General features: G+C 37.4%; 1 protein-coding gene across 1 annotated transcript in view; it reads left to right on the forward strand.

Annotated features, from left to right (window-relative positions):
- LOC137628611 (uncharacterized) overlaps positions 1-481 on the forward strand; it is a 9,213-nt gene extending 8,732 nt beyond the window's left edge. Inside the window, exon 2 of the mRNA XM_068359765.1 lies at positions 372-481. Coding sequence (XP_068215866.1) covers positions 372-481 — 110 coding nt within the window. The remainder of the gene's footprint in view (positions 1-371) is intronic.
- Positions 482-22,500: the final 22,019 nt, after the last annotated feature.

Below are 22,500 nucleotides of genomic sequence, written 5' to 3' on the forward strand. Positions count from 1 at the left end.
CTGGCAATAAGCAATACAAATAGTGATATCAAAGTGCAATATGTTTAAAGAGAGAGAGAGAGAGAGGTTGAAAAGTTATTCACTTTTATACTAATTTGTTAGTAGCTCACTTAATCGTAATGATAATTGATTCAATACTTATAGCTAGGCTTTTTGTTTTTAGTATGTTGGTCGAAGTCTTGAAAGATTTTCGACACTCAGGACGAATAGCAAGATTTGGTATCCCTAAGCATATTACTGCTGACATGGGAAACACTTTTAACTCTCAATTTTGGACATCGCTGAGGAATATCCTAGGAATCACTCTACAGCCGCCTATAATCCTACTTCCAATGTTATGATTGAAAGTTTTCATTGCCCCCTCACAACAGCTTTGATGTCCCGCTGCAAGGACTCCAACTGGTTTACCCAGCTTCCCTGGGTCATCCTTGGATTAAAGACCACTCCTAAAGAAGCCCTAAAATTCTCGGCGACCCGTTAGTCGTCCTTGCTGCCAGACTTACAAGCCCCCAGCTAAGAAACACATGCCAACAGATCTGCAATCGGCAAGGCATGTTTTCCTGAGCAACAACAACGACTCCTTACACGAATTCTTACCACGTGACCCGTTATAAGGCGAAGGCATTCTTAATTAACATCCGGATGACTCGCCTACAGTATGTCACTCGAAAGCAGTGAGCCCTATTTCACATTCGGATGACTTGCCTGTAGTATGACTCTAAAACAAGGAGCCCTATTTCACATTCAGATGGCTCGCCTAAAGTATGCCTTTCTAAAGCATGGATACCAATCTCACATTCTGATGACTCCCCTACAGTATGTCACTCGAAAGCAGGGAGCCCTATTTCACATTTGAATGACTCACCTAGAGTATGCCTCTCTAAAGCAGGGAGCCCTATTTCACATTTGGATGACTCGACTACAGTTTGCCTCTCTAAAGCGTGGAACCCTATTTCACATTCGAATTACTCGCCTACAGTATGACTCTCTAAAGCAGGGAGCCCTATTTCACTTTTGGATGGCTCGCCTACAGGATGCTTCTCTAAAGCAAGGAGCCCTATTTCAAATTCTAATGACTCACCTAAAGTATGCCTCTCTAAAGCAGGGAGCCCTATTCCACATTCGGATGGCTCGTCTTCAGTATGCCTCTCTAGAGCAGGAAGCCCTAATTCACATTCGGATAACTCGCCTTGAGTATGCCTCTCTAAAGCAGGAAGCCCTATTTCACATTCGCATGGCTTGCCTACCTTATATCTCTCTGAAGGAGGGAGTCCTATTTTATATTCAAATAGCTCGCTTACAGTATGCTTCTCTAGATCAGGGAGCCCTATTTCACATTTGGATGGCTCATGTACAGTATTCCTCTCTAAAAAAGGCAGCCCTATTTCACATTTGAATGACTCACCTACAGTATGCCTCTCTAAAGCAGGAAGCCCTATTTCACATTCGGATGACTTCCCTACAGTATGCCACTCGAAAGCAGGGAGCCCTGTTTCACATTCAGATGACTTGCCTACAGTATCCCTCTCTGAAACGAGGAGCCATATTTCACATTTGAATGGCTCGCCTACAATATGCCTCTCAAAAGCATGGAACCCTATTTCACATTCTGATGACTCGCCTACAGTATGCCTCTCTGAAGCAGGGAGCCCTACTTCAAATTCGCATGGCTCGCCTAAAGTATGCATCTCTAAAACATGGAGCCCTATTTCACATTTGGATGACTCGCCTACAGTATGGCTCTCTAAAGCGTGGAACCCTATTTCACATCGGATGACTCACCTATAGTATGACTCTCTAAAGCAGGGAGCCCTATTTCAAATTTGGATGGCTCGCCTACAGGATGCCTCTCGAAAGCAGGGAGCCCTATTTCACATTTGGATGACTCACCTATAGTATGCTTCTCTAAAGCATGGAGTCCTATTTCACTTTTGGATGGCTCGTCTTCAGTATGCATCTCTAAAGCAAGGAGCCCTATTTCAAATTTGGATGGCTCGCCTACAGGATGCCTCTCTAAAGCAGGGAGCCCAATTTCACATTCAGATTGCTCGGCTACAGTAGGCCTCTCTAAAGCAGGGAGTCCTATTTCATATTCAGATAGCTCGCCTACAGTATGCTTCTCTAAAGCAGGGAGCCCTATTCACATTTGGATGGCTCTTGTACAGTATTCCTCTATAAAGCAGGGAGCCCTATTTCACATTTGGATGACTCACCTACAGTATGCTTCTCTAAAGAAGGGAGCCCTATTTCACATTTGGATGACTTCCCTGCAGTATGCCACTCGAAAGCAGGGAGCCTTATTTCACATTCAGATGACTTGCCTACAGTATGCCTCTCTAAAACGAGGAGCCCTATTTCACATTTCAATGGCTCGCCTACAATATGCCTCTCAAAAGCATGGAACCCTATTTCACATTTTGATGACTTACCTACAGTATGCATCTCTAAAACATGGAGCCCTATTTTACATTTGGATGACTCGCCTACAGTATGGCTCTCTAAAGCATGGAACCCTATTTCACATTGGATGACTCACCTACAGTATGAGCCTCTAAAGCAGGGAGCCCTATTTCAAATTTGGATGGCTCACTTACAGTATGCCTCTCTAAAGCAGGGAGTCCTTCTTCACATTTGGATGGCTTGTCTTCAGTATGCATCTCTAGAGCAGGAAGCCCTATTTCACATTAGAATGACTCGCCTATAGTATGCCTCTCTAAAGCAGGAAGCCCTATTTCACATTCTGATGGGTCACCTACAGTATGCCTCTCTAAAGCAGGGAGCCCTATTTCAGATTCAGATGGCTCGCCTACAGTATGCCTCTCTAAAGCAGGGAGCCCTATTTCACATATGGATGGCTCGCATACAGTATTACTCTCTAAAGCATGGAACCCTATTTCACATTCGAATGATTCACCTACAGTATGCCTAACTAAAACAGGGAGCCCTATTTCACATTCGGATGACTTCCCTATAGTATGCCAGTCTAAAGCAAGGAGTCCTATTTCACATTCAGATGACTCAGCTACAGTATGCCTCTGTAAAGCAGGGAGCCCTATTTCACATTTGGATGGCTCTCTTACAGTATGCCTCTCTAGAGCAGGAAGCACAATTTCACATTTGGATCACTTTCCTATAGTATTCCTCTCTAAAGAATTGAACCCTATTCCACAATCAGATGGCTCGCCTGCAATAGGCCTCTCTGAAGCAGGGAGTCCTATGCCCTATTCAGATAGCTCGCCTACAGTATGCCTCTCTAAATCATGGAGCCCTATTTCACATTCGAATGACTCACCTACAGTATGACTGTCTAAAGCAGTGAGCCCTATTTCACATTCGGATGGCTCGCCTACATTATGCCTATCTAAAGCAGGAAACTCTATTCCAAATTCGGATGACTCGCCTACAGTATGCCTCTCTGAAGCTGGAAGCCCTATTTCACATACAGAAGGCTCGCCAACATTATGCGTCTCTAGAACATGAAGCCCTATTTCACATTGCGATGACTCGCCTACATTTTGCCTCTCTAAAGCAGGGAGCCCTATTTCACATGCGGATGGCTCGCCTGGAGTATGCCTCTCTAAATCAGGGAGCCCTATTTTACATTTGCATGGCTCGCCTACAGTATGCCTCTCTAAAGTTGGAAGCCCTATTTCACATACAGAAGGCTCGCCTACATTATGCGTCTCTAGAACATGAAGCCCTATTTCACATTGCGATGACTCGCCTACATTTTGCCTCTCTAAAGCAGGGAGCCCTATTTCACATTCGGATGACTTGCCTGTAGTATGACTCTCTAAATCATGGAGCCCTATTTCACATTCAGATGGCTCGCCTATAGTATTCCCCGGTAAAGCAGGGAGCCCTATTTCACATTCTGATGACTCGCTTATAGTATGCCTCTCTAAAGCAGGGAGCCCTATTTCACATTCGCATGGCTTGCCTACCGTGTACCTGTCTAAAGCTCGGAGACCTATTTCACATTCGAATGACTCACCTACAGTATGCCTCTTTAAAACAAGACGCCCTATTTCTCATTTGGATGACTCGCCTACAGTTTGCCCCTCTAAAGCGTGGAATCCTATTTCACATTCGAATGACTTGCCTACAGTATGAGTCTCTAAAGCAGGGAGCCCTATTTCATCTTTGGATGGCTCGCCTACAGGATACCTCTCTAAAGCAAGGAGCCCTATTTCAAATTCTGATGACTCACCTACAGTATGCCTCTCTAAAGCAGGGAGCCCTATTTCACATTCGGATGGCTCGCCTTCAGTATGCCTCTCTAGAACAGGAAGCCATAATTCACATTAGGATGACTCGCCTACAGTATGCCTTTCTAACGCAGGGTGCCCTATTTCACATTCGCATGGCTTGCCTAAATTATGCCCCTCTGAAGGAGGTAGTCCTATTTCATATTCAGATAGCTCGCCTACAGTATGCTTCTCTAAAGCAGGGAGACCTATTCACATTTGGATGGCTCTTGTACAGTATTCCTCTATAAAGCAGGGAGCCCTATTTCACATTTGGATGACTCACCTACAGTATGCCTCTCTAAAGCAGGGAGCCCTATTTCACATTTGGATGACTTCCCTACAGTATGCCACTCGAAAGCAGGGAGCCCTATTTCACATTCAGATGACTTGCCTACAGTATGCCTCTCTAAAACAAGGTGCCTTATTTCACATTTGGATGGCTCGCCTAAAGTATGCCTTTCTAAAGCATGGATACCAATCTCACATTCTGATGACTCCCCTACAGTATGTCACTCGAAAGCAGGGAGCCCTATTTCACATTTGAATGACTCACCTAGAGTATGCCTCTCTAAAGCAGGGAGCCCTATTTCACATTTGGATGACTCGCCTACAGTATGGCTCTCTAAAGCGTGGAATCCTATTTCGCATCGAACGACTCACCTACAGTATGACTCTAAAGCAGGGAGCGCTCTTTCACATTCTGATGACTCACCTACACATGTGGGAAGGAAGGTCATATTTCTCGGTACTGTAGGAGCCAATGGGCAGTCAGTAATTCAGAGGTTACTTGTTACAATTGTAATAAGAAAGGTCATATAGCTAGGAATTGCACAGTAGAAAGTACGAATGTGAAGAAACCTCTGTCACTAGTTAATAATCTTTCTTCAGGAAGGAATAGTCTCTTGAAAGAAACCAGGAAACATTATGGTGAATTTTTGTCTGAAGGTTTAGTTTCTTCTCTTAAAGGGGGGGATTCAAGGGAAGTAGTTTTGCTTAGAGATACGGGAGCGGCCGTATCACTCGTTAGGAGAGAGAGTGTACCAAGGAATGTAATAATCAGCATGAAAGAAAAAGTTATGCTAGGTGGGTTTCCGAACACTTGTGTAGTTTGTCCTTTGTTAAAGATGAAATTGGAAAGTCAGTTTGTTGGTAACGATTTAACAACCTCAAAGTGTGTGAATCTTATTTTAAGTGAAATTCAAGTGCCTGAAATGATAGTAACCAGGTCAGGATTAGATACAGATATTGATTACAGTCATAGGTTGTTCGAGGATTCGAATGTAGGTAATAGAGGCAGTGATGATGAGCTTAGCATGAGTGTAGCTGAGGAAACTGACTTTACAAATATTGATGATGTGAGCAGAGATGATGATGTAGCTGTCGAAAGAAGTGATGTACAGATTAGTGTTTCAGAAACTAGCTTATTGAATAAGGATGAACTACTTAAGATGCAGAGGGAAGATGAAACACTAACTAGAATTTTTGAATGTGAATTGGATGATGAACCTGAAAATGTTTGTAAGGAAACATTTAGTTTAAAAGACGAACTTTTGTGTCGCTATGTTCGTCCCAAGACAGGTAGCAAAGAGGAGGTCATAGAGTAACTTTGTGAATAAATTTTTAAATTAGCACATGGTGAACAAGGATATTTAGGAGTAAATAAAACATTCAAGTGTATAAGTAAAACGTACTTTTGACCTAAAATGAAAAGTGATGTGAAGAGATATGTTTCAAGTTGTCACGAATGTCAAATGGCTGGCAAACCTAATCAAGTAATTCCCAGGGCTCCATCATGTAACATTCCATCGGTAGGAGAACCTTTTGAAAATGTCGTAATTGATATCGTAGGCCCTTTGCCGAGAAGTAAGGAAGGGAATATCTATCTATTAACAATCATTGATAGAGTAAAACGATATCCAGAAGCAATCTCAGTAAGAAATTGCAATGCAAAAACTGTAGTTAAACGCTTGCTGAACTATTTCTCTAAATTTGGACTTCCTTGCGTTATACAGAGTGATAATGGTAGTAATTTTGTTTCAAAGTATTTCGGAGATAAAATGAAAGTGTTAGAGATTAAACTTGAAACTTCCACCCCGTACCACCCCGAATCACAAGGAATTGTTGAACGTTTTCATCAATCGTTGAAAAGCTGCTTAAAGAAGTTGTGTAATAATTTCGAACATGATTGGGAAGAAAAGTTACCTTTTGTCTTCTTGGCTTTACGGTTAACTCCTAATGACACCACGGGAATTAGCCCTTTTGATTTGTTGTTCGGTCACACCGCCAAAGGACCTTTAGAAATTTTAAAGTGTAAGTTAATGCAAGAAGAAGGTAGAAAGGATTACATACAGAATGTCATAGATCACAAAGAGGATTTAAGGAAAGCCTGGCAGATGGCAAAAGAAAATGAGAGCAACGTTCAAGGGGAAACTAAAAGAAAGTACGATCTTAAAGCTAAAGACAGAATTTTCCATGTAGGTGATAAAGTCTTAGTATTAGTCCAGAAAAAAGGTCCCTCATTATCTTATAAGTTCGAAGGTCCATTTCCTATCATAGAGAAAAGGGGAAATTTCTATTACTTAATTGATATGGGTAGGCGTAGAGCTAAGTGGTTGCACATCGACTTGCTAAAGAAATATAATGAACGTCCCAGGCCAGTCGTAACCGTGTCGCAGAGAGAGATTACTTTTGAGAAGAACTCTGATGTTCTTAATAATTTCACGTTGTTTAATTCTAGCTTAGAGGAAGAAGAAACAAGGAAATTATTCAATGTGTTTTCAAATTATCCAGAAACTTTTAGTGATAAATTGGGTTTGACTAATCTTTTAGAACACGATATTGAGTTGCAGGACACAAAACCCATGAGACAAAGCCCTTATCGTCTAAGCCCAGAAAAAGCAAATTCAGTTCGACAGGAAATTAAGTATATGCTAGACAATGGTTTGATTGTTCCTAGCGAAAGTGACTGGTGTTCTTCAATAGTTCTTGTTAAGAAGGAAGATTGATCAGATAGGCTGTGCATTAATTTTAGAAGAGTGAATAGTGTTAAGAAACAAAGTAATTTTCCTCTCCCCAGGATAGAAGACTGTTTAGACAAAATAGGAAATGCTAAGCTTATTTCTAAACATGATTTGGCCAAAGGTTATTGGCAAATACCTTAAAGTAGTCGAGTACAGAAAATATCTGCTTTCATAACACCTTTCGGTAGTTATGAACCCAAAGTTATGGCTTTTGGTCTACGGAATGCAGCGAATACTTTTCAAAGATTAATGAATAGAGTTTTAAATTGAATTGATAACTGTGTTGTGTATTTGGATGACCTTGTAATATTTTCAGATACGTGGGAGCAACATTTACGCATTTTAGCTAAAGTATTGTCAGCCCTTGAAAAAGCAAAACTTGTTTTAAATCTGAAGAAATGTGAATTCGGAAAAACCTCGATCACATATTTGGGTCATAAAGTAGGTAAGATTTGTCGAAAAGATGGGAACATAAAAGCTATCATCAACTTCCCAATTCCTACCAGAAAAAAACAGGCAATGAGATTCATCGGAATGATTTCATATTTCCGCCGATCTGTTCCTAATTTTTCAGAAATAAGTGCTCCAATAACTAATCTTTTCAAGAAAGGACGAAGTTTTGTATTTGATAATGAATGTATGGAAGCTTTCGATAAGTTAAAGGCCATAATGATTCACGAGCCCGTACTAATGTTGCCCGATTTTAGCAAGGAATTTAATTTAGCGATAGATGCAAGGGATATTGGAATAGGAGAAGTTCTGTTGCAAGAAGTGAACGGGACCAAGCACCCTGTAGGTTATTATTCGAAGAAGTTAAATAAAGCACAGCAGAATTATTCAACTATTGAGAAGGAATTGTTTAGTTTAGTATCAACCTTGCAACATTTTGAGATTTATGTACGTAGTGGTCATGTTTTAACTATGTATACTGATCAAAATCCATTAGTTTACTTAGATAGGTTTAAGAATAAGAATAAACGTCTTATGCATTGGAGTTTAAAATTAAAGGACTACGATTTAAAGATAGTTCATATAAAGGGAAAGAATAATGTAATAGCCGACAGTCTTTCTAGAGACTTTTCAGAATGATATGGGCGTTTGTTTTCTTTCTGTTTTTTTTTCTATTAACAAGTAAGAGTGTGCTTTAGTTTAGTTACATGACACGAGAGTAATGAAGTAATTCTCTCTCAGTTTAGGGATACGTGATTTTCTCCTTTGATAATTTTGTTTGAAATAAAAGATAAAATCAGTAGATTTTCCTTTTTTTTTTTCTTTTAGGGGGACGTGTCATGGGTAGATAGAGTAATATAGAAAAGAATGTTAAAACATGTGAATTTTCTACTCTTGAGAAACAGAGAGAGAAGAGGTCCCGCCAGTGTTTACAAAACTGTCACCGTCAAGATATGTGCCTAGGCTGGCGGTCCTTAGGCATAACGATCCCTGTCTGAAGACCAAGGAGTCAACATTATGAAAATAACCATAGGATAAGAAGAACAGTGTTTGTCGCTGAAGAATATACATTAGCTGGAGGTAAACAGATGCCTCGCTTCAATTATAGGGTGATATGGATTTTGATTACACCAGCAGAGGGTTCGTCTAGGTGTTATCAGAGGCAGGGTTTTAAGGAACACCAATGAGGAAGAAGAAATGAGAAAATTTCCTTATATGGAACTGTCCAAAGTTAACCCCTCCCATACAGGGATATATAAACTTCCACGCGAACGAGAGAAGGGAGAGTACGAAAGACAGAACAGGAGGATGAAAGGCATAACAAGTCAGAGAGAGAGAGAGAGAGAGAGAGAGAGGGAGAACAAGTTCAGGGAAGAAGAGAAGACGTAAGAAGCAGGATGCAGATGTAACCAGCTTTATCCGAGATGTCATAACGAGTTGCCCCCTGCACTCACTACTGATCACGAAACGCCTTGACCTGAAATATGTACGTTCCTATCAACCGTCAAGAGCTGCTGTGAAGAGTAGTATTTTTTTTTGTATTATTTATCTACTATCTTGACTGTTCCCCTATTTGCTGGAGTGTAGTTTAATCAAATAATTTTCTTTGTTTAGTTCAGTGCTTCCTAAGCACTCAATCAAGAAACATTTACCTTTGACTAGTTGTAAATAAAATTATGTTTTCTTTTGCGAGTTTTCTTTCTATATTTCCATTTGTTTGATTGCTTATTGTAGTTGAAAAGTCCCCATTTCATTAATCAATTTAACAGAACCTGGTTCGATCGCCACGAGGATCGAAACATGACTCACTTACAGTATTCCTCTCTGAAGCAGGGAGCCCTATTTAACATGTGTGACATTTTTATGGGTGTTCATATACCACTCGTAGTTCATACAAACTCCTTCAAAGGAACAGTTATTTTCTTGTTTTATCTTTTCACTAGCTCTTCCCTGCACTATAATTTTAGTTTTAGGGCTCTTCCCACACGAAAAAAAAGTCTGAACGAACAATATCACTCCTAACAAAAAAAAACTTCCTTTTGGAAATCTGCAATGAGAAAAATATATGTAATTACTCCTGTTTTAAGAAAAAGAATGTTTACATACAAATATTATACAAGTTTCATAGATATAAAAATTTCCCTTACTTCCTTCTCCCTTATTTTGATTTCTTATGTGAGCTAATGGTACAGTTCTCTCCTCAGATCATGTTTGAATTTTTATGACACGCTTGCTCGCAAGTCTGTGTATATAACTTCGATGATTGTTTAACAAAGTTCAGTTGCAATCACCTAGCCTCTTAGTTACAACCTATCTGCTCTCGAGCACAATATATATATATATATATATATATATATATATATATATATATATATATATATATATATATATATATATATATATATATATATATATATATATATATATATATATATATATATATATATATATATATATATATATATATATATATATATATATATATATATATATATATATATATATATATATATATATATATATATATATATATATATGGTATATTTGGGCGTGTGCTTTTTCCTTGAAGAATGTTGAGCCAGAAATTTCCTGTCTTTTGTTACTTCTATTATTGATAGTATTACAACCTTTATTTGAGCCATACCACGAGGTATGGCAGTTAATTCTAAGTGTCAGGCGTTCTCCATCATGAGCCTCAATACTACACAGTAATCTAGAAGTTTTATTCCAGCGATGACCAAGTTGTGGAATTATCTTCCTAATCGGGTGGTTCAATCAGTAGAACTTCAAAAGTTCAGAGTTGCAGCAAATGTTTTGATGTTAAACAGGCTGACAGAAGTCTTTTTATAGTTTATATATGACATGACTGTTTTTAGAATGATTATTATTATTTTGTTCTCATCATTTATTTATTACTTTATTTCCTTTCCTCAATGGGCTATTCTTCCATATTGGAGCCCTTGGCCTTATAGCATCTTGCTTTGCTAACTAAGGTTATATCTTGGCTAATAATAATAATATTAATAATATCAAATGCATATATTTTATTCATTTCAACATTCAGTACAAGGGTCCACCTACCTATTTGGAAAAATTAATTGCCTTCACTCATTCATTTAGAGCACATATGTTGTCTCCATCAAGAAATATTATAGGTAAGAAAACATTGCTATAGGTAAGGATTTTCTAAAACCATTTACAGAAACGTCCATAACAAAAATGAGCACCAATCGTCTTGGGCCATCAAAACATAAATAAATAACTGTCTCTAGAATATCTCTGATATAGGAATCCTCTCCAGAGGATATGTTGAAAGCATTTTTGTTTTCTCCTTCCGCGTATCTGCATATATTTATTAAGTTTACAAGATAAGGATGATCTGTGATCTCGTTCTATATATAGATATGTGAGATTGTTGTTTTATATCATATATTAGAAAAATGTTTAGCATTACCAAGCAAAATTGTCTGAGTACTTCATTCGTCCAACAAGAGTAGATTTATGAGAGACAACCCCATTCAGCCTCTGGGGTTCCCTCTAACATGTATTGAGCACCACCAAATGTTAGAGTAGGATTTTTCCCTTTCTAGTCATTTTGATGGATAACCTGGACCAGAAAATTATACAGGCAATTTTCCGGCAGGAACAGAAGCAAAAACTGAGTAGAACAGTTTAATATTATCTGGTATTTGATCGTTATCTTTTTAGTTACTTGCTAGCTCTTTACAATCTTTTCTATAATTTTTAGTATAATGCATTAATTTCAATATGGATACTTCATAAATACAGTATATATATATATATATATATATATATATATATATATATATATATATATATATATATATATATATATATATATATATATATATATATATATATATATATATATATATATATATATATATATATATATATATATATATATATATATATATATATATATATATATATATGTGTGTGTGTGTGTGTGTGTGTGTGTGTGTATGCAATCTGATTTGATAACAGCAATCATTACCAGTTACAACATTCAATGATCCTCTATAAATGCCATATGTATTTTGAATAATTCTGCCGTTTATGTGCATTAACATGGCTCAACAGGCCAATATTAAACCAGTTTACCTTGCATATATTGGACACGTCAAATGAGCATTCAGTGCTGAGGGAGTCCAATGTAAAAATTTTTTCTCTACGCCATATAGTCGCTATCAAGAGTTTCCATATCAGCTGGGGAAATTTATATTTCCTTAAGATTAGTCTTCGTATTCTTTATAATGGCTTTCGTGGCCATTTCTAGTTATTCTTCAGCAGTATGGATCATATGACCACACCAGCATAGCTGGCGTTTAGTGAGATTAGCTTTTACTCTTTTACATCCCATTCATTCCAGAGACTTTGTTTGTTGAATCTGATCTTTGCAGGTGATGCCCATAATATTCTACTAAATGAAATTTCCAATTGTTTTAGTTACGCGATTTAAGACATTTGTAAACATGGAATTTCACACTTGATAATCTCTGACTCGGGTGGAGAATTTAAAAACCATTTCCTTAACTCGTTGTGTGAATTCCTTGGCATAAAGAAAACCAATACCATGATCTATCACCCAGAGTCGAATGGGCTAGTGGAAAGAGCAAATAGGAAGGATTTAAACATATTAAGAGTTACACTAGGGGGATCAGACCCCCAACTGGGATATTGCCATACCTACGGTACTAAGTAATCTGAATCCCTCATATCATTTATCTATTAAAATGTCGCCACACGAGGCATTGTACGGTACCCCAGCTAGAACGCCTTTCCATATATTAACGCCTATAACCAATTTATCAAATGATCTAAAGGATGTTATGAATGCAAGCATAAGTCGTTATAATATCCTTCGAAAGAATATAGAGGAATCACAAATCATAATGAAAAGGAATCATGATTAAATAGCGAAGCCAACTAAAATATATACCGTGGGTGATAAGGTATACATACAAGTATATGTATGCAAAGGACTCAATTACAAACTGACACCAAAGTTTGAAGGCCCGTTTAACATTTTAGAAACATTAACGGCCAATAGATTTAGAGTTCAAAACGTATCCCAACCCACTGAGGAGAGAACTGTACCATTAGCTCACATAAGAAATTAAAATAAGGGAGAAGGAAGTGAGGGAAATTTTTATATTTATGAAACTTGTATAATATTTGTATGTAATATTTTTTTTTCTTAAAACAGGAGTAATAACATATATTTTTCTTATTGCAGAATTCCAAAAGGAAGTTTTTTTTTGTTAGGAGTGATATTGTTCGTTCAGACTTTTTTTTCGTGTGGGAAGAGCCCTAAAACTAAAATTATAGATTTCAAATATCGCCTTATTGTAAAGAGAACAGAAGAAGTTTTTATTACCGCAAGCAATATAGTTATAGAAGTATATATGCAAGCGATTTTCCTCCCGGAGGATGACGTCATTAACTTAAAGAGCGACCTGTCGAGGTTCGCTGCTTCATTAAATAAAATGCATCAACGTCATTTTCCTTTAAATGCAGAGAGTTCGCTTGCACCAACATTAAGTGTTGCAGAAATGTTATTATACGAGTTGCAAAATAAAACTGACGAGGCAGAAGCTCTGGCTCGTGATCTACTGATGTGGACTGTGCGATACAATAACCTTGAAAGATGTAACCGGTTTATTTTTTCTGCACTGAACATTTTTGGATCTGTTGCAAGTTTAGGCTTAGGAATTTTAAATCGTCTTAAAACCAGTGATTAAAATAAGAAAATTTTGTTTTTAGAACATGAAAACGAGCTAGTTTTATCAGAACTGAGGAATCAATTAGCATCAATTAATCAAATAATGAGTTTGGTGAACGAACATTCTAGTAATATCACTTAGATTATGAAAGTACAATACTTGCTGGCAACATTAACGTATCATAATTAAAAAATAGATCATATCCGTACTAAAATTTCACATTTTATTGAGAAATCAAAAGACTATGTGGAAGCTATTATGTTAGCAACTAAGGGTGTTTTAACAGTACATCTTTAGCCTATTAAAGACCTAACGTTAACTTTAAAGAACGGACGGGAGAAATTGGGTTATGTTCCTTTGTTAGATGCCCATATGATAGAATTTTATTATAGTTTAATATCAGTAAGCGTTGAAAATTACAGGATCATGATTACGATTCCCTTTGATTCTTCTGATGACTGGCAAGCATACAAAATATCACCATTCCCAACTTTCATGACAAATAAATTAAGTCCAGTTATATTCAGTTTGACAAGACACGTATTGATTTCCCCTGAGAAGGAAACATATACGGTCATTAGAGACTTGGCTAGATTTACTCACTGTTCAGAAGCAATGAATAATAAAGTATGTACAGCTGACTCCTTTGAACTCCATCACGTATCAATGGATTCGTGTGAGTTAGATATAGTGCTAAATGGTTCTCACTCCCATACACATGAAGATTGTCTGGAAAAAACTTTATCCTTTTGACGATAATAAGTTCAGTTACAGATTGAACAACGGCTCTTGGATGCGATATGACAAGGCCGGCTTCAATGTATCATGCCCGGACAGATCCACGACCCACTCCCAGGTCTTCGTTGCAGCTGACGGTTGAATCGGGACGTCCACAAATTACACGGTCCAAGGAATTAACACTATCATCAGGGAACGGGCCTATTTCACTAATTTAACGTGGACCACTACAATACCATCCTTACCTCTCCCATACAACGTACAGGTGGCTAATCGGTTAACGCAAGTAGCCGAGATGGAGCACATGTCACCGATTTAAGCAGGGGGGAATCTTCGTTTTTACGTGTCGCTGGCATCAATCACTGTTACGGTGGTGGTTCTTATTGCTGTTAACATCCTTGCTTGGCGTAGGTTGAGGCAAAGACAGGTGGATCTCCGGAGGAACGTTTTGCCACATCTAGACAACATTCCTATTGCGTTGAATGCATTTACATTTCGAGCTGTTTGAAATTGGACATTTCACTAAACTCGTGATGGGGGGGGGGCGGTGAGGAAATTGTCTGAAATTGAGAAGTTTGTGAAAAGCGGTCAGCACGCTTGTAATATGTGCTTGAAGAAACTCCAGGGTAATGCATTTGTAATATATATATATATATATATAAATAGTTAAAAAGTATCTTTTGGTCACCATAAGGCTACGTGATCATTTCTCTGTATATTTATGTAAAACGCTGAGATAGCTATTGTTACGTTATCGACACGAGCTTATTGTAAACCAGTTCTATTCATCTTGTTATACTGAATAGTCATCCGACCAAACCATCCATACTCCAATGATGGAGATATCAATAAATTGTTTAAAGTTATCCTAAACTTTGGACTTATTAAAAGAAGAACCCTGCAAGTCTAATATTCTATATCACATTGAGGAGACATGAGGATGGAACCACAATGTGTACATACAACATTGGTACAGTAAATCATGTACCTTTTAATTCATATTGTGGAATTATAAGGTGTAAGGAAAAATTGTTAGTTATCAGCATATTACAGGTTAACCAATTGTCATGTTGGTGTTTTTGTGATATTCAACTGGCTACTATCCATTTATTATTCTATTTTGACTCTGTCCTCTTTAAATTTTTATGTAATGAAATTGTTGGTGAGTTGATGAACAGATTAAAAAGGACAGGGTCTAGAAAATTCCACTACTTCATTTCCATTTCCACTGGTAGAGATGAAGATTCTAAACTGCTAATACTGAATTTTGCTCTAACATTGGTATGAAGAAGTTGAAGATTTTGAGACATTTAATAGGAACTCATACTTTACATGAATCCTCCAAAATATTTCCTTGGACAGTACGTCAAATTCCTTGATAAGGTTAATAAAGACTGTATGTAGACCTGTATTTTTTTTTCAATATTTCTCCTGTATTTTCCTCAAAGTTGAAATCTGGTTGATGGTCCCACATTCCTTCCCAAATCTGCACTTGGTCTGTGGTTGTACAGATTCTGGTATACTTTTATTCAAGCGTAATATCACATCCATAGTTAGTATTTTATCATATGAAGATAACAGGAAAATACTTCAGCTTTTGTTGAAGTTGCCCATCTACCCTTTGTTTTCATGGTTAGGAATTATTATCGAGTCCATCCAGTACTTTGAAATTTGCTGGGACTTTTGTCGGAGACAGATGAACCTTTGGTGCTTTTTGAAGAGGTAGACCCCATGCTTGAAAATTCCTCATGAATGCTGTCAGAACCACAGCTTTGGCATTCTCGAATTATTTTTATCAAGGTTCTAGACGAATGAAAAATGGGGTAGAATGTTAGTAACTAGGTACATAATAGTATTAGCCCTGGATAGGTACGGTGGGTCGTTCGCGACCCCGAGCGTCAAAAAAAAACAGGTTTTTCTCACGTGACTCACCCCCGTGACTGAATTTGTGGGTGATCGACCTGCAGGAGGTGTCTCCCCTACACGCTCTAGTAGTGTCCAGATGTGCATTGCTGTAGCTGTACTCCTTCCCCGATTTCTGAGACGTGTCGGGGTCGAGCGCGACCGAGTTTACCCTTCTAAGGTAGTTTGCCTAATTATCAAAGTTATTACGTATTATGAAATTGTCGTAGAATGGTGCAACTTGTATAGGTTATCAGTTGTGGAAAGTCTTGGTGGATTGTTTGGCTACCATGTGCATGATTTTTTTTTTTAGTTGAAATATCGTTCATCACCACGAGGACCATTTTACCGCGAGTGCCCCTTTTTCATTTTTTTTCATTTTTTTGCCAAGTCATTTTTCCGTAAGATATTGCCAAATAGTGTCGTAAAACTTTTGCTTGTTTGATGTTGGAAAGTGTGTCTAGATGATCTGGCTACCCATGCGTGACTTTGTTTTTGTCAGATACGACGTAGTTATTGGTATATTGGGTATTTAACTGCGGTTACCAATTTCTGTTTTTTTTTCAATATTTGTAAAAATTACTACGTAGTAAGGAATTGCCGTATATTATTCATTTTTTTTTCATGTTTATGTGTTAGAAAGTGTGCCTTGATGGTTGGGCTAACACGTGCATGTCTTTTTTTTTATCTGAGATGCCGTATATTAGAATGTCGGGCATTTTACCGCGAGTGCCCCTTTTTCATTTTTTTTCATTTTTTTGCCAAGTCATTTTTCCGTAAGATATTGCCAAATAGTGTCGTAAAACTTTTGCTTGTTTGATGTTGGAAAGTGTGTCTAGATGATCTGGCTACCCATGCGTGACTTTGTTTTTGTCAGATACGACGTAGTTATTGGTATATTGGGTATTTAACTGCGGTTACCAATTTCTGTTTTTTTTTCAATATTTGTAAAAATTACTACGTAGTAAGGAATTGCCGTATATTATTCATTTTTTTTTTCATGTTTATGTGTTAGAAAGTGTGCCTTGATGGTTGGGCTAACACGTGCATGTCTTTTTTTTTATCTGAGATGCCGTATATTAGAATGTCGGGCATTTTACCGCGAGTGCCCCTTTTTATTTTTTTTTTTTTCATTTTTTTGTCCAAGTCATTTTTCCGTATGATATTGCTAAATAGTGTCGGAAAACTTTTGCATTTTTAGTGTTGGAAAGTGTGTCTAGATGATCTGGCTACCCATGCGTGATTTTGTTTTCGTCAGATACGACGTAGTTATTGGTATATTGGGTATTTAACTGCAGTTGCCAATTTCGGTTTTTTTTCAATATTTGTAAAAATTTACTACGTAGTAAGGAATTGCCGTATATTATTTATTTTTTTTTCATGTTTATGTGTTAGAAAGTGTGCCTTGATGGTTGGGCTAACACGTGCATGTCTTTTTTTTTTTATCTGAGATGCAGTATATTAGAATGTTTGGCATTTTTCCGCGAGTGCCCCTTTTTATTTGTTTTGCACTTTTTTGTTTAGTCATGTTACCGTAAGGAATTGGCAAGTAGTGTCGCAAAACTTATATTTTTATAGTGTTGGAAAGTGTTTCTAGATGATCAGGCTACCCATGCCTATCTTTTTTTTAGCCAGATATGGCGTATATATAGGTATGTGTTCGATTTTCCGGTGATTGCCATTTTTTCGTTTTTTCCCAATTCTTTCAAAATTACTACGTACTAAGGAACTATCACAGAGTAATGATTCCTCTAGATGTTTATTTGTCGGAAAATTTTGTTTACTTCTTTTTTGATTGAATATCATCGAATTTTTTTAGCTAAAATATTATATTGTTTTACATTTTTTTTTTCGATTTTATTTCCCTTCAAAAAAATGTTTTTGGGTTACAATTTTAATTTTATAGTCGTAAAATAATCGACAATTATCCAGCAACCCACCATACAATTTTTATGCATATCCAATAATAATTAGATTAGTAAATAACACCTTGAAATTGACATACCCTTCCTACATTTCAAGTGGCAGATTAGGGAGTCTGAGTCAGTGTGGTTGGCGGCCATTTTGTGGACATATCCGAAGCGTGAGCTGCCCTATCTATATATATTCTTGTTCCCTATAGAATTTGTGATATTTTGGTATATTTTTACCTGCATAAATATCATATTATATATTAAATATGTGTATTTTTTTACGAAATTTCTAAGTACTCAAAAAATTACCTTTAGATATGGCCCCTGATATAAATGTAATTTACAAAATAATGAAGATTTCTTTACATATTTCTATTTTAGGATAACATATGTTTATTCCCTAAAAAAATTAGCCACTTCCTATTTCATTTGGGTACCCAAAAAAATTCATGAAAATTGGACAAATTTTTTTGGGCAAAAAAAGTTACCCTTTTTTTCTCATTTCAGATCTTCACCTCCATGGGTCTGACTTCATCCAAAATACATCAAAATGTGTCCTAAACATTCAAGAATCAATTCCTAAAAGGATTTGTGTATATATGTATAAACTTTTTTTTATGAATTTTTATGTCAGGTTTTTTTTTTCTACTTAATTTTTTTAAATATTTATCATAAATAGTTTTTCTGCAGATGAGTAGTATTTATCTTTACAGTTGTTTTAAGCATTTATTGAAGTTTTTTTTTGGCAAAAGAAAAAAGGAGGTTACTGCAAAAACTGATTTTTCAAGAATTTTTTTTGGCGTCGGGGTCGTTCGCGTCCGAGTATACCCTTAAAGGGGTGTCCGAGGAGCGTACCTATCCAGGGTTAGGATGTTTCAGCGTAGCATGGAAATACTCAGACCAGCAGTTTATAATCCCTTATTGTTTCTTTAGAATCCTTGCATAAATCAAGTGAGTTAATTGGAGGTATTATTTTCTTATTATAGCAATAAATGGATTTGATCATATTATGAAAATCTTGAATATTTTTGGGTTGGCAGAAGCTTCAATTTTCTTAGCGATTTCTACACATCAGCATCCGACCTCAAGTTCCTCCAAATTTGGCTAGAGAAGATGTGTAGGAATTTGGACATCATGAGTTATATGCTTTATTAGCATTGATGTATGGTGTGAGAGTTCTCACGAAAGTAGTCATCAGGTGAACATTTATTTAAGCCACTTGTAGCTTTCGGAGCACCTAAAATTAATTTGCAAGACTTTCTTCATTCAGTGGCAAGGCCTTCCTCAAGAATGCTGTTTAAAAAGAAAATTGATCACTTTTCTACTGATTTTTCAGTAAAACATAATTCAATTCCTTAGATCCAACCTAATTTTAGATTTGAAGCTTATTTGAATTTTAATGATGGCCATACCAATTGATCTGTCCAGCACTCATCCCCATGCATAATTCGAGATATGTTTACTTTGTTAGTGTGTGTGTACCTAGTTAAAATATAGTTTTGGATGTACCAGTGCTTGGATCTATGCATTTCAACTTACCCTTGAACTGCATTAGTAAGTTGATAATGGTACAGTCATACCGGGTGCATTGGGTGATTAATCTGGGGTCATTATCGTTCACATTTCCTGTTCATTAAAGACCTATGGCACCTCTTCATACAGTTTTTTTTCTTTTTTTTTTTTAACAGGAGAATTCAAATTTCTCTACAGGACTACCTAATAACTTCCATTGAACTTTTTAAGCCGTGCATCAAAGCACAATAGACATCATCTTTACCCATTCTGTCAGTATCCAATGTTGGGGCGTCTGCACTAATGAATATCAAGAAACGTCCTTTTTGCTAGTGGTATACACAATGTTATAAGCATTTCATTGATGGCATTACAACCTTCAGGTAGGTTTGCTAGTATCTTGGTCTTATGAGCAAAACCTACACTGGGGAACCTAAGGAAATCCATTAGTAAACCTCTACAGAACAATATGGATCCCTCACTAGTTCAGTGAGTCTTCATTCGTGAGATATTTCACTCAGTGTAATAAAGTCCATATTGTATCTTAGAAGTTTGTTGGTAACTATTGCATTTTTTTTGGGTGATCTTATAGTCTGCTTTTGGAGCATCCTTACATTACCAAGTTACTTTGATTAGTTTATAATTACAGTATTTTAACTGTAAATTTCACTGTCTTGATATTCACCATTAGTTGACTAGATCAAGTTTACTGTTGACAAAGTTTTGGCCAGGGTTCAAAAATATTAGGTCAGGTCACGCACGGTGACTAAGTCCCTTGAAACTGTGGGATAAGCTATGCTAGTGGCTTTGGTTGCCACTCACCTGGGAGAAGCAGGGTCAGTTAATTACTGTCAATCATTGAGAGCATTTAAAAAAAGTGAAAGATGCCAAACATGTGTGCTGTTTTTGGTTGTTATAGTAGAGGGAAAAAGTTAAAGAAATATCGCTTTCCAAAAGACGAAAAACTTCAAAAAAAGTGGGCACACCTATGTCGCAGGAAAGATTCCTTCAGTGTGACGCACAAAGTGGTTGTTTAAGTGTTCTCATAAGGAAACTGGATTAAAGGCAGATAATGGAGCCATTAATAAATTGTCCAGCGATATAAAAGGTTTTGTTGTTTTACCTGTTGTCAGATGTTTTTAAATACATGTTCTAGACGGAACATTTGCATGAGTCCTAAGACTGTAAGAAAAGGACTGGAAGTATCCATTTTCATTACTGGAGACTCTGATGAAGAATTTAGAGTTGTTTTGAAAAAATTACCATACAGAGCTGATCTAGGTTATTTGTGCTGGGTTTTGTTGAAGTGAAGCGCAAGGTACGTGAGGCAAAGAGGGCAGCTGACCTTGATGTGGGGTCAGGGATTGAGTCAGTCATATGAAGAGAATAAGAAGAAGGCTGGCTCAAGAATTGAAGAGACAGTGAAAGATGGAAATGGAAGGTTGTTGAAAGGAGAGGAGGCAAGGAAAAGTGGGCGGAATATTTTGAAAGTTTACTGAATGTTGAGGATAATAAGGAGGCATATATAATTGCTGTTGCAGGTGTTGAGGTGCCGGTGATGGAGATGAGAATGAGAGAGAAATTACACTAGAGGAAGTGAAGAGAGCACTAGATGAAACGAATGTAGGAAAAGTATCTGGTATGGATGGTGTGAGAGCTGAGATGTTGAAGGAAGGGGGTGTGACTGTACTTGAATGGTTGGTAAGATTGTTTAATATGTGTTTTGTGTTGTCAATGGTACCAGAAGATTAGGCTTATGCATGTATTGCACCACTATATTAGGGTACTGTAGATATTCATGATTGTTGTAATTCAAAAGGTATTAGTTTGTTGAGTGTGGTGGGAAAAGTGTATGGTAGAAGGTGGATCAGTTTGAGTACTTGGGGTCTGTTGTGCAGCAACTGGTGAAGTGGAAGCAGATGTACGTCAGAAAGTGAATGAAGGTTGCAAAGTGTTGGCGGCAGTTAAGGGAGTAGTTAAAAATAGAGGGTTCGGCATGAATGTAAAGAGGGTTCTATATGAGAAAGTGATTGTACCAACTGTGATGTATGGATCAGAGTTGTGGGGAATGAAAGTGACGGAGAGACAGAAATTGAATGTGTTTGAGATGAAGTGTCTAAGGAGTATGGCTGGTGTATCTCGAGTAGATAGGGTTAGGAACGAAGTGGTGAGGTGTGAGAAAAGAGTTAGCATATGAATGTGTTGAGGGGGTTTGGCCATGTTGAGAGAATGGAAAATGGCTGTCTGCTAAAGAAGGTGATGAATGCTAGAGTTGAAGGGAGAAGTACAATAGGAAGGCCAAGGTTTGGGTGGATGGATGGAGTGAAGAAAGCTCTGGGTGATAGGAGGATAGATGTGAGAGGCAAGAGAGCGTGCTAGAAATAGAAATGAATGGCGAGCGATTGTGACGCTGTTCCGGTAGGCCCTGCTGCTTCCTCCGGTGCCTTAGAAGACTGCGGAGGTAGCAGCAGTAGGGGATTCAGCATTTTGAAGTTTCATCTGTGGTGGATAACAGGGGAGGGTGGGCTGTGGCACCCTAGCAGTACCAGCTGAACTAGGTTGAGTCCCTTGTCAGGCTGGGAGGAATGTAGAGAGTAGAGGTCCCCTTTTTGTTTTGTTTCATTTGTTGATGTCAGCTACTCCCCAAAAATGGGGGAAGTGATTTGGTATATGTATGTATGTATGTATGGCTGGAATACACCACAAAATGAAATGACTGGAAGTTATATTTTTAGTATTAAAGGTGTTAGTAAAAAGGAAAAAAAATAGATTGAATGATCCAGTTACCAGAAATAGCTGCCCTAGACGAATTTGAGTTAACTTTTATTGTTTTATCTTGACCACATCACTCATCACCTTGCCAGTTGTCCAGTTTATTTTATAGACTAAGATTGTTTACCTTGTCCGACAGAGGAAGATTCCAAGCCTTCCCAATTGCTAAAATGCATCTGGGCTCCTGCTTAAGCAA

The sequence above is a fragment of the Palaemon carinicauda genome, chromosome 36 (genome assembly GCF_036898095.1).
Source record: "Palaemon carinicauda isolate YSFRI2023 chromosome 36, ASM3689809v2, whole genome shotgun sequence".
NCBI lineage: Eukaryota > Metazoa > Arthropoda > Malacostraca > Decapoda > Palaemonidae > Palaemon > Palaemon carinicauda.